The 12,629-nt window shown below is 46.6% G+C and overlaps 1 protein-coding gene across 1 annotated transcript; it reads right to left on the reverse strand.

Moving 5' to 3' along the window:
• Window positions 1-1,768: 1,768 nt before the first annotated feature.
• LOC128154239 (zinc finger CCCH domain-containing protein 11A-like) lies at window positions 1,769-8,424 on the reverse strand. The gene is made up of 13 exons (XM_052814504.1): window positions 8,371-8,424; window positions 8,057-8,176; window positions 7,307-7,430; window positions 6,640-6,858; window positions 6,223-6,339; window positions 5,614-5,694; window positions 5,014-5,124; window positions 4,382-4,444; window positions 4,025-4,120; window positions 3,777-3,814; window positions 3,327-3,491; window positions 2,860-2,927; window positions 1,769-2,304 (listed from the first exon to the last, which is right to left on the reverse strand). The coding sequence occupies exons 1-13, from the start codon at window positions 8,422-8,424 to the stop codon at window positions 2,040-2,042; spliced, it is 1,521 nt and encodes a 506-aa protein (XP_052670464.1). The 3' UTR covers window positions 1,769-2,039.
• Window positions 8,425-12,629: the final 4,205 nt, after the last annotated feature.

Here is a 12,629-nt window from a genome sequence, read left to right on the forward strand (position 1 = left end):
GGAAACAGCAGGAACCGAGACCTAGCCAGTATCTGCTCACTGTACTCCAAACTCAACACTCTTCACACCTTTTGTGCTTTAAAGCCTTGCTACGGGGAAGGCTCACGCAGCCAGGATTCAGGCATCGCTCGGGTTACACAGACACACTGACATACCCAGCTCTTTCCTTGGTTTTGCTTTGGAGTGAATTTCCTCTGCGTCGTCCGGCACCAAGTTCATATATTCATCAAAGCCCTAAAAATCAGCAACAAAAGCCGTCGGTGAGCTACGTCCCCTGCTCTAAACTTCAGCAACAACGACACAAACTATCGTGAGCTGTGCTGACGTGGGCTGGACAATTAAGACTATTAATTGGAGAGGCACGAGGTCTTGCCACCCCCCATGCTAGTTTTTCCTGACAGGAAGAAACAGTTTTATCAATTTGAAGAACAACCAACAAAAACCCCAAGCCAAAGACATCCTGATACTCACAATGATGCAGCCTTCTAGCCCCATGTTCACTTGCTCAGAAAGCCACACCTGGATCCTGGACCTCTGCAAAATGATGGAGGGGGAGAGCACAACAGGAACATAAACACTCCACACAATTTTGTTCTCTCCTGTGCATTAACAACTCCTTGCTGCCGATAGCTTCGTAACACTCGAGGCAGTAACTCTCACGCGTGGTTTCGGTTACATCCTCGGTCATTTTTAAGGTGGTAGACTATTTTGGAAATACTCTCTGCCTTCACTGGCGAACACGCAACAGCACAGGCTTTAAAGACTGTCACGGAAAACATCCCTGCACACCCAACTGCAAGAGCAAACGCCTCTTACAAAGGTAACCCCTTAAGGTGAGAAGGAAAAACGCCCAAATCGGAACTAGTTGGTCTTCTCACGGATCGCAACGACAGCAAGTTCTTCAGTTCAACAGGAACCGGCTCCAAAAACCCCATCCTGAACTCGGAAAGACCCCTCCGGCGTGCCGCCCCGCTCCCCACACGGCTCTAAGGGCCCTGCGCAAGAAGCACCGGGACGTTCCTCTCACACGGGGCCGAAGCCGCGGCAGCCCGGCGGTACTCACGTTCTGCAGGTAGCGGAAGATGAGGATCTGGAGCGGAGCGTTAAGGACGCCCCACAGACAGACCACGCACCCGCACCCTTCCTGCGCCAGGGTTCGTTAAAAACCCTGTTAAGTGCTGTCATGGGGAACAGCTCAACTACCGGCGAAGGCGGAGGAGCCCAGGCTACGTTTAATACAGGACCTTCAGGAGAATACGAATATAAGAGGGAAGAATAAAATATTTACAGAAACCATGGCGTACACCAAACCCCGTCTCCATGGGCAGAGCCTAGGCCGGGGACAGCGAAGGCTGACGACGGAGCAGGAGGAGGGAAGCAGCGAGGGGGAAGCCTTCCTCGCCGGGCTCTCGCGCGCTCTTCCTCTCTCCCGAAGTCTGCGCGCAAGTTAGCAACCGACCGACCCACTCTGGTGGAAATCTCAGCGGGAGAAAGTCCTGCAGCAGGATAAAGTGTTGGCAGCTTGGGGCTGGGTGACCCTTCTGGAGCTGGAACAGCAGTTTACTCAGTTTTGGTTTCAGACCTTTCCTCTAGAACTAAGACAGCACAGTGGATTATCAAAGCACGCAAGTGTTTTCTCCCAAAGAGAAAGTATTGACAATCAACTCCGACAACCGATTTTTCCTCTGCCAGCAGCTAATGCCTGAGGGCCCCTGCAGCTTCACAAATCCTCGTAGGAAGAGAAGAGATTCAAGTTCTTCAAAAATTTAAGAAAATCATTCAAAAGGTAGCTGCTAGGGAAAACGATCCCTGGTGGCAGGGTACACAATAGACCCCAGTCTCAGCTGTCTTCTGCAGGGTCACAAATTCAGACCGCACCTCTGACCTGCAGGGAAGTTCAGGACAACTGAGTGCAGATACTGCCAATTTCTACCAGTTCACCTGTGCTTTAAGACTCATTGCAAAACCTCAGCTCGAAAAAGAATCACCTCTGGGTATCCAACAAAGTAATCCGTTTCAATTTATTTATTTCTTTATTTTCAGCCATCAATCAGTTCACCAATTTCCATGAAGAAGTCATCCTCATCATTCTCTGGGTCCACATCCATTTCGTCTTCCTGTTTGCCTCCTGAGATTTCCCAAAGAAACTTCTCAAAGTCGTCTTCTACAGAGAAGGGGGCTTCCCAGGCCCCTGAGAAGTTCAACCGGCGTTTCTTTACTGCTACTTGTGAAGAAGGTGAAGTTGAGCTTGTGACCTCTGACTGTGCCACAGAGTCTGCCTGGCTTCCAAGGTGCAGTACAGGACTTGGAAGAACAAGAAAGAGAGCAAATCAGTGTATGACATTCCTTAAGCAGAGACATGTTTTCTGCAAACCAGCTCTTAAAACGGTAGTTAATCCCTCCTACACCTCAGCCTTACACAGGGATTGTTATTCAATTAACCTGGGGCTGCTTTTAGAGCCCAATGTATCAGCAGGTACATTTTGCAGTTTGGGGATTTATCCGCGAAGACACAGCATCTGGGGTCTGGCAAAGAAGGTTCCATTTTTGTAGCCAGAGGTACTTGGCCACCTTTACTAATTTGACTGCAAAAAGGTTACCAAGTCAACCTCTGCAGGCGTTCAGAAAACCCAAGAAGCCACTGAAAAGCTGTACCAACTTGCAGCATTTTCAGACAAGAATCTGAATAAGCAGTCCAGCCAGCTACTAGAAGCTTATTCTTTCAGACAAATTTTTCCTCTGCTGGATTTTGGCATGAATTATCTCAAAACCCTAATGTTTCCACGTGTGAAAAAAACAAAACTCAGTTTCACGTGAAAGGCACACTGATCAAGAAAAAGAACAAGTTCTAGTTGTTACCTGGCTTGGGGTTCTTCTCTCCCACGTACGGAGAGGAGGCTGTCCTCTGGCAAAGCCGGAACAATGGCCTAGGAAGAAGCAAGGTGGTTTTTATGATACACAGGTCAAAGACTGCTTTGCAGATTCTTCCTCCACTGCTTCTCCTCTGGCATTGCTGAACCCTAACCAAAATACAGAACCAGGGCACACCTGAAGAAAAGTTAGTATTCCCTTAAAGTTTACTAACGACCTTGGGTCTTCCTAAAGAACACGGCATTAATGGACGTAGCAGAGCGTTATGTAAACACTGCCATTCACCTCGTAAAAAGCAGAAAGGTACTACAAGTGTCCTGTCGACCACTTCTGGATTTAAAAGGGAACAGAGACCCGGAGAACATTTCAGTCTTCCACCTGTTCTCCAAGAGGAGCGTAAAACTTGGGCATCAATTTTACTAGGGACCCACTACTGCCTCAGTCGCTGTCCTTACCACAGCTGCTTTTTTAGCTGAAGGCTCCTTCCCGTCGCCACCAGTGGCACTCAATGACTTCACAGCCGCCACGGCAGAGGGATGACTCTCGGCTGCCTTACGTTTCAGTGGCTGCTTTGTGGGGAAGGTGGCTTTCCCATCCAAAGGCTTCAGGCACACCTTCCGTTTGGCTAGAGGAAAAGGAAGAGAGAACTGATACCGTCTTGCTCTGCCTCAGGGGAAAAAAAAACCAAACAACAAACAGGTTCTCTTAACAGTCCCACAATCCTTCTAGGTAAGTGTATTTAGCCAGCAGCTAAAGAGGACAGCTTCAGCACTCGAGCAAGAGGAATCAGGCAGGTGTTTTTAAATTAACTTTTAGGGCTGTATGAAAGCTCATGGAAAGGAAAAAGGTGAAGGCATACTTAATAGCCAGTTCTTATCTGTCTCTGTACTGGTCTGCTCAGAGGACAGTCCTAGCCTCTCCTTCAGAGACCTGGGGACTTGAACTACAAGAGAGAAGAGGAAAAGTTAGGCAGATTGCATAAATCTCCATTTGGTGTTCGCATTTCGAAATGAGACCCATCACTTCACTGGGATTCAGAGCTACCTCGAGCCCTCAACCAACGCGCAAAAAGAACCGTTAGAAGAAAGGACAAACAGCAAACCTAAACAGAAAATCTGTGCATCAAACCCAGATGTCTGCTTAGTAGCCGTACCTCTCTTTGCTGCTTTGTCAGCACTATCCAGAACCTCTGTCTTCTTCCCCAGCCTGTCAGCAAGGTTGCGCTTTAGCGGAAGGACACTTTTACCAGCTTCAGAAAGAGAGAAAACAAGCAATACTTTAAGAACGTTTCTCTGGAGGAGGATTTTAGAACAGTCAGCCACAAACTTCAATGCTTCCAGGGATCTTTGCTTATATTTGTCTTTCAGCTGCTAACCAAATTTGCCACTTCTGCCATCAATACACATCTCTGCCAAAATGTATTTTCCTCCTGCACGCAGCAAAAATACCCTTAAATATAGTTCACGTTTAGATGAGGACACCCGAACAACGGCTCACAAAAAGCTCTTACCTGTGGAGGCTTTCCGTTTTCCCATCCTCTCGCCAAGGTTCAGTTGAATCACAGGCTCCTCCCCTAAAACAAAGAATAATCTCTTCAGTGCACACAAACCAGTAGCCAGTAAAAGCATTGTCCTTCTAGCCCACGTCCCAGCAAAAGACACTCTTCTGGTAGCCAAACCACAGAAACGAGTGACTACGAGTAGTAGTAGTGCCACACGTTTTTTGCCTTTCCAAGGAATTTGTGCAGATCTGAACACCACCACTTATACACAGACTCGTATCACGCTACTCTCCGCAAGTGCCACCGTCAGCCTCGTCAATGCTTCAGAAATTGGCTACTTGTATAATACCATCTTCTATAGGTCTTCCCTTTCATTACTCCCCGGGTTTTCCAGTTATCCCCTTATTTGCATACTGACACTTGTATTGACAAACCACTTCTGGATCTTTTATTGCAATACGACAAACTCAGCACCTACAAATGCCAAATATTTGCAATCAAACCAGGGCCTTTAAGCATAAAAGCAGGGTTTTAATTAGAAAAGGCAGCACCAGCAGGCTAACGTGTCTGAATTACCTTAATTATTACTTAACCTTGTGGTTGAGGAGCCATGAAATGGAAACAATAGCATTGGCTATTACCTTGCTTTGTAGACAGAGTCACAGTTCTCACTACCGTCCGTACAATTTCCTTTTCTGGCACAGGAACAGCCCGAGATTGGAGCGGAGGAACAGAAACTCCTGAAGGACCTTCTGATCAGAGCAAGCAAAACATAAGGATGTTTAGGGAAAAAAATAAAACCAACAAAAAACCAACCAACCAACCAAAACAGAAGAACTATCACAAAGACCAAAGACATTAGTTATCCATTACTGTCAAACACACAATGACCACTGCATGTAAATAAGAGAAATGAGCAATTTCCCTCTGATTTGCCCTTGGAATTCCAATCTAGAATATCAGCTGTTTGAGTTTAAGAAAACAGACTGCATGCCAAAGTAGCTCAAGGCCTGCAACTAAGCATGGAAGTCTGTCCCTCAAGCAGCTCTCAGCTGCATACACCTCCCAGTCTGAACCCAACAGCCCCCAAAAATTTCCTTTCTCGTGCCAAGAATTGTATTCACCAGTGCATAGCCAGCTATCCAGGTAGTATCAGAAGCTTAAAAACAAAAACAAAAAAAACAAAAGGATGAAGGTGAACAGAAGGCAGAAGGATAAGAAAGTAAGGGATATTAACTCACCACCTTGGTTTTTTGTTTTTTCCTTTAGTTTCTTCAATTTGATTTCTTTAACTGTTTTTATTCCAAAATTTAAATTGTCCTCTGAAAACAGAAAATCATTAATGAAGCTGAGGCCTAAAGGCACATGTTGAAGAGCACGCTTCCTCAAGCTTCTTACACCTCAGAACCCTTCCAAAGTCTTCCAAATAAACCCTCTCAACACTCCCCACAAGTAAAAAAAGCCATAGAACGGATGGGCATTTTGGTAAGCAATTGGCACCCCTCCTCCCATCCTACAGAGTAAAACCTGCACTTTTAAGCGTTTTAATCCATCTACATGATATTCGATTCCTCCGTCATTAGATATGGCTTCCCACAGTGTTTGAAAGGACACACTTGCAGGCATTTAAACTCCACGCTGTGGCTCTATTTTGTTTTACAAAAGTCAACAAGGAGGAGTTGACCTGTCTGACCCAAGGGACATACGACATTATTAGACAGGAACGAGCCCATGGAAATAACTGACTCCATCCAGCTACCCTATGTTCTACCGTACTTTTAGAACATAGTGCTTTGGAGTTAATCGTCAAGTTCTCCTTCCAATCCATCCTACTACAGCTGCTAGAATACCTTGCTTTGTATTACCGCTGCATTTCCTAGTGGAAATTATCCGCGATCCACTAGGGGCTTCTGTTGCCGGTTGCTGGACAGCTGTTTTAGTTTCACCTCCTTCTTCAGAAAGCTGGTCTGAAAGTCCAAAATAAACCTATTCAGTTAGGGAGCAGGGATTATACAAGATGTTTCACGCTTATGTAGCTCGTACAATGACGTTTCAGTCCACGGTTCACATTCTGTTCGTATTCTTAACTACAAGCAACTGTTTGTAGGAGGGGTTTTTTTAAACAGCTATATTGACTTGACAAGCTCATATAAGCAAGAGCTATACCGGGGAAAAACTATTTAAGAGTCCAGACTCTCGTCCGTAGCTTTAAACGCTACACAGTTCAGGCATTCTGTCATTTATACATTCACCTCCAGTAGAAATGCCTTCAGGAAGTAAAAAGTACCCATCTTCATCATCATCTGCAGCATTGATTACAACTGGAGGATGCGTAGGACTTGGGACCTTTTCAGAGTTTTCCGCTTTCATCACCCCCCTCAGCGGCGGAGAGGGATTTGACTGGACAGAAAGTTTGTTTTGCTGCAGTGACGCCTGAGCCATTTTCACAGCATCTTCTGCAGACTCAGGGGGACTTGGAAGCGTAGCTAGAGGAAGACGAGGATCATCTCTCATTTGGCCATGTAAAACTTTCACCTCAACCTTGCACTCACTGTCTAGATAGGGTAGATAAGGTACATAACCCACCTGGCTACTGAATTCAGAGTTTCCTATTCCCCACCCCTACGAACACACTAGGAACAACCGCTTCCCTTCACACACTAATCTCGCCACCCGACCATCCAGAAAGGATTAAATGAGGGGAAAGCAACCTGAAGTGCAAAGATCACACAAAGCACAGAGAAGCTGAGCATGAAAGAAAAAATTACATACCAGAATTACAGTCCGTTTAGCTGAGAGCCTGCGACTGCACACTTCTCCCTACACTCATCAGTGAGCAGTTACCTGATGCCTTCTACGGCATTGTACCCACTCCTAAGTAATATTCAAAATTAATTCTTTAATGCTGAAAGAAAAAGGACCCAAGAAACTCACTTTTGCTTGGCGGGAAGAAGCGTCCGTCGACATAACGTCCTTTCGTGTGACGGAACGCACAGTTGGATTTTTGACAGCCAGCTGGTTGATTCTCCCAGTAGCAAGGAATCTCACTGCGTTTTTTCTGAAGACAGAAAGAAATAAAAGCTCATGGTAACACTCGCCTGAGATTTGCTAAGAGACATAGTTACACGTCATGCCAGAGACAGGGCTATTGCAGTGCACTGCGGAAACATCATTCCAAAGGGCAGTTATCACTGAAAGCATTTCAGGGCAGATCGACAAAGTTTGCGTAAGCTGTAACAACTACATATTATCTAGCTTTCCTGTCATTCCGTTGGAGAAGATGGGCGGCTCTCACACACCAGTTCAGGGTGGGTTAAACTAAGACAACGTGCAAAATACTGGGATTTTTCAGAGGGAAAAAATGCCTTAAATTGCCTAGCTTGAATCTCTCTCAATTTACCTTTCAGAGCCTTATCTCCTTCCCATCTTCTCCCTCCCCACCCTGTGCTACCCCAAGACCTCAGAACAACGTCAGCACCTAATACAAAAATGTCTTGCTGAGATATACCTAAGAAATTGATTTTTCTTCCCCCAAATTCCTCCCACCCCCCTCCAAGTAACACAAACCAGTATCATTTTAAAGCAAGTAAAGCTATCACGTACAAGCACATTCAGTCTACCGACAGCAAGGAAAAATGCTTTCAGGGATTTCGTTTGAGAACACATCTTTAGGCAAACACTCACTTCGACTTCCATGTGTCTGAACCTGCAGCTAGTCCTGAAACAGCGACCCTCCCGCCACAGCCTGCACACTCTCTCATTGCCCAGAGCAGCCTCACAGTGGCGGAAGGAACAGCTGTCTCCCTGTAACCAAAAGGAAATCAACAAAAAGGAAATTAAAACAGTACAGCCTAAAAAATTATCCATGCTAGCAGAACTGGAAGCAGAATCTAACTGCTTATTCAGTTAACAGAAATCTGGATGTCCCCTCCCCCTCTGCCCCCTCCTCTCCTAAAAACTCAACAAGAAACCCCAAAGCAAAAGAAGCCCAAACATACCTTGTTACAGGTGGAATAGAAATAGAAGTAGCAGTCGTCTCCTTGCTTAGACATAATCGACACTCTGAGAACGAGCTCAGGTCCTAAGGGTTCGCTCTCAACAGGGACTTCCTCCAGTCCTGGCAAGAGCTGGCTTCGCTCTTTCTTGGACTGAAAGTCAATGCTTGATCAGTCAAATCTTCTTTTTCAAAGTAACCCTAAAGAAAGGTATCAGTAGGTGAAAAAGAAGAAACAGTCCTACTCCCTGGCCTAACCTTCCAGCTTGCTGACCTGCCTTTATCCTGTACCAAAGACCAAGAAGGGAACAAAACTTTGTTTTGCACCCCAACAAACGCACGAGGGGAGTATTATTGCACCTACCTGTGGGTACTTGTGGGTTATAAAGCACAAAGTATTCCACTTGGGCAGTCTCTCTTGCTGCTCTACTTTGTGCCTTTAATCGCTTACAAAAGTATTAAAGATGCTTAACGCCCCCCCTGTTTATTACGACAGTCAGATCACAAGGAAGGCAGAGCACCAGGAACTACGTGTTCTCATCCCCCCTGTCAATCTGTCAGCCTTACCCCAGCTGCAAACAGCTGATGATGATTTACCTGCTTGTTACCGCACTCCACTAGGCTGACAGCGCCCTAGGTGTCACAAGTTACATAGACAATGCTGCGTTATGATGCGTATGCAAACCACCCATCGGGTCGTCTGAAGCACAGAACAAGCTCTTGCTAACACATCTCATCTCTGGATGAGAATCTGAAGCCAAGTTGTCCAAAGCTGAAGCAGAAGAGTCAGAATTTCCACTCTTTACATTTGTTTTAGTCAACTCTACCTGTTAAATACTGTCTAAACATGGACTGGGGGCATGTTCCGAGACTGGCGGTTACAGCACTCAAGACCCTCTCAGAGCAACAACCGCAAGGTTGCCAGCCAAGAAAGCAAAGCTTAAAGCAGATGATTGTCTCAGCTTCCTCTGCCCCTGAGTCGGGGTCACCTTTCCTCGTGATCCGAGAGTCACAGCCCTCACTTACCGCAGCCATGGGGCACAGCTGCCCCTTGCTGGCTGGAGCAACTCTATTTGAAGATGTGCCACTTCGGGGACCTGAATTAGGACATCCTTCCTTAAAATGAGAGGCAAATCAGTCTGTTCCTGAAAGGGCTGATTGGCCTGGTGTTTCTCTAACTGTCAAAGAATAACCCTCATCTGAAGCACTCATCAGGTCACACACTGCTTCACTACAGATCTCTCTTTAGCTTGACACATCAAGTTTGTCTCTGCAGGAGAAGGAATTCTTCAAAGCAACCTTTACAGCAGCAATCTAGTAAAGTGGCCAAGACAAAGCGTTCAGACCCGAGCGCACCACTCCGGAGGAAATCAGTTTCAACCCTAAAATATTTCACCCATCTCCCAGTCCAAAAGCGACAGCGACACCTTTCATCTCAAAGTCTTTCCACACGTTCTGCAAAGCTGGATGGACGTGACCGATGGCAGCGCTTGACTAAGAACTGCAGCTCCCCACTGGCCTCCACCTGCAGGCCAACAACCTTGCACCCATCAGACATCTGGCACCACTGGAATCAGCTGAGAAGAGACCCACTCTCCCTCCCCGGGGGATGCTGCTCCACCTTCTGCTTGTTTAAAGTCACTTTAACCTAAAAGGTAGAGAGAGGTTCGCTGAGCAGCCGTTTCCTGCTTCAAGTGATCCTGTACAAGATCGTTTGGATGCTGGAGTCCCTGAAGAACTAGCAGAATGAGCAAGAAAATCACTTAAGTACCTGCTGACCTGCTCTCAGTGCCCCTGTGCTCAAAGTCCGGAATCATTAATTTCAAAATATACACGAAACACGGCAGCTGGCACCTAGCACTGTGCGCACAATGCTGGCAGTGCTGTTGGAAGCTGGAAAGTCGGGGGCAGGGGATTAAGGGAAAGCCACACATCAGTTTGGTAACTTGGTTCTTGTAGGACACTTCCTACTGCAGAAGTTTTAGCACAGCCAGTGGGAGGGAGCTGCCTGTTTTCCACAAGGGGACTTCTGCCGGCGCAGTCTGTGTATCAAAAGATATCTTTGGGCCAGCACTGTCAAGTAGTCTGTGGGTGGTTCAGGGTCCGGGTATCAACAGTTCAATCCATACTTCTGTGTTGTGCTTTCTCCAAAGCCGTGACAAATTTTCCTTTTACACTGTTGTACAGTCACGTTATAGATGGGAACTGACTCTCTTAGTGCCACAACCTGTATGAGCTTGTAATATGCTGGCATTGAAAAAAAAGTGTCTTCAGTAATCAATTTTATAATAGCTCTGTTGACCTGTTATTTAAGTGCATTCTCCTATCCGAGCTCCTTCACAGCAGTATGTAGTTGACAGTCTGAATCCCATGCTTAAGACTCATGTCCTTTCTCCTACCAAGCACCTGCTCAGTAGGCAAAGATGGACCGGGAACACCCAAGCCTGGAGATGTTCAACCACAACTGGCTCTAAGCCTATACGTTGAAAAGAAATAGCTCAATACGTCACCTTGACGAGGCAAAAATTCACGTGGAACCATAGAAAAATCTAGAAGTGCTTCCTCAGCTTCAGGTTACCAACAGCACCATCACATTTAGGCCCTGGCCCAGCGTGCAGGGCATGTGGTCTGCAAGCGTTGCTGCAACATGGAAGTGCCAAAGCAAGTCCCTGCTCTGCCCTGCCCAACACGCTTTTTAAACATTGCAAGGAGCCTGCCAGGTATACTGAGGGTCAACTGAGAAGTTCCAGACAACAGATGTGTTTCTATTGATTTCTGGCTTTGGACAGTATCGCTTGCACGAAGAAAACTCCCTCTACCTTCTCCAGATGCTCCAGAATCCACTACTGCTGCAGCTGCAACGACCCACGTCTATGGCAAATCTCTTTGACAGCTCTTGTTTACCCAGGCACAGTTGCAGTTCACTCCTCCTCTTCTTCCAGCTGAAAAACCAGCCCGCTGGCTCTGCCACACTGTCACTGCCCACGTGAGAGCTGGGAACATACGTCAAACCACCACTGTTAAAACCCCTGTCCGGGGAGACGGCTGACACAGACACGTTACAGGCACATTCACCCTCCCCTACAGCACTTACAGACTCAGTGTCCCCACATGAGTACCTGGCTTGCCACAGCTCATTTTTTTTTGTTTGTTTATTCTGGATATGGCACACCAGGCAAACCATAGATCCAAAGTTCCACACGATGCAACTCTTTGCTCTTCTTCCAGGCAACAGTACTTGCTTCAACATACTGCATTCAGTAACGAAGCTCTCTCCATCTTGCTCAGTGCCAACAGGCATGACTGCAACACACGCAGCTGTAGCACTACCTGCACATCCCAAATCCTCAACAAATTTTTAGATAGCACCAATTTTTAACATAGTGGCTTTCCCTTAACACATAACCCCTTCTTTCTCGTATTTTTAGCGGGCGGCTCTCCTCTATCGCTCTCTCTGTCCACCAGCTTTTCCTCCTCCGTGTCCAAATGCGCATCGGGAATCAATTCCAAACTAAGGGGACTACTAGAGCTGCTGCATTTACTGTTGGGCGAGACAGGCATACTTAAATAAGACACACTCATTCTTTTTCTATTTCGGAAATCAATGCTGGGGCCTGGCAGCAATTTACTACGACGATTCAGCTTCCTCACTGAAGCATTTTAGTAAGTCTCACAAAGAGACCATTTGCAGCCATTTAGAAGGGTGCCATTTTAGATGAGAAGCGACAGAACAAGGAAGTTTTCTCTAGACTACCTTTCCCCCTGAAACACCCAGCCACCCAGAAACAAATTCAGCCTATCTGTTCAGCGTGATCAGTTGAATCACTGATGACTCCTGAGCTCGCTGTTTCAACAGCACTCTGTCCCCACCAAGAGCCCAAACATGTCACTTAGCACAGGCTGCTGTTTATCCTCACCAGCAGGTGGTAAATATTAAATACCGCCACACAGGTGGCTCCCTGCTTCAACTCAGAGATGACACAGCAAGTGTCAGAATTGTTCAGGGCCACCTGCCTTAGACGTAGCTGGGAGGAGTTCGACTGGACCCCTCCAGCCAGCCGGGCTGCAGAAAACGTGCAGCGCAGTCCATCCGTTGTTCCCCACGTTTGAAAGACAAAGACTCGCCTCAGGCAGAGGCAGATTCTTTCTCCTTCACGTTCAACAAAACCACCAGCTCAGGAAACAGCAGGAACCGAGACCTAGCCAGTATCTGCTCACTGTACTCCAAACTCAACACTCTTCACACCTTTTGTGCTTTAAAGC

Source organism: Harpia harpyja, chromosome 19 (assembly GCF_026419915.1).
Source record: "Harpia harpyja isolate bHarHar1 chromosome 19, bHarHar1 primary haplotype, whole genome shotgun sequence".
NCBI classification, from domain to species: Eukaryota; Metazoa; Chordata; class Aves; order Accipitriformes; family Accipitridae; genus Harpia; species Harpia harpyja.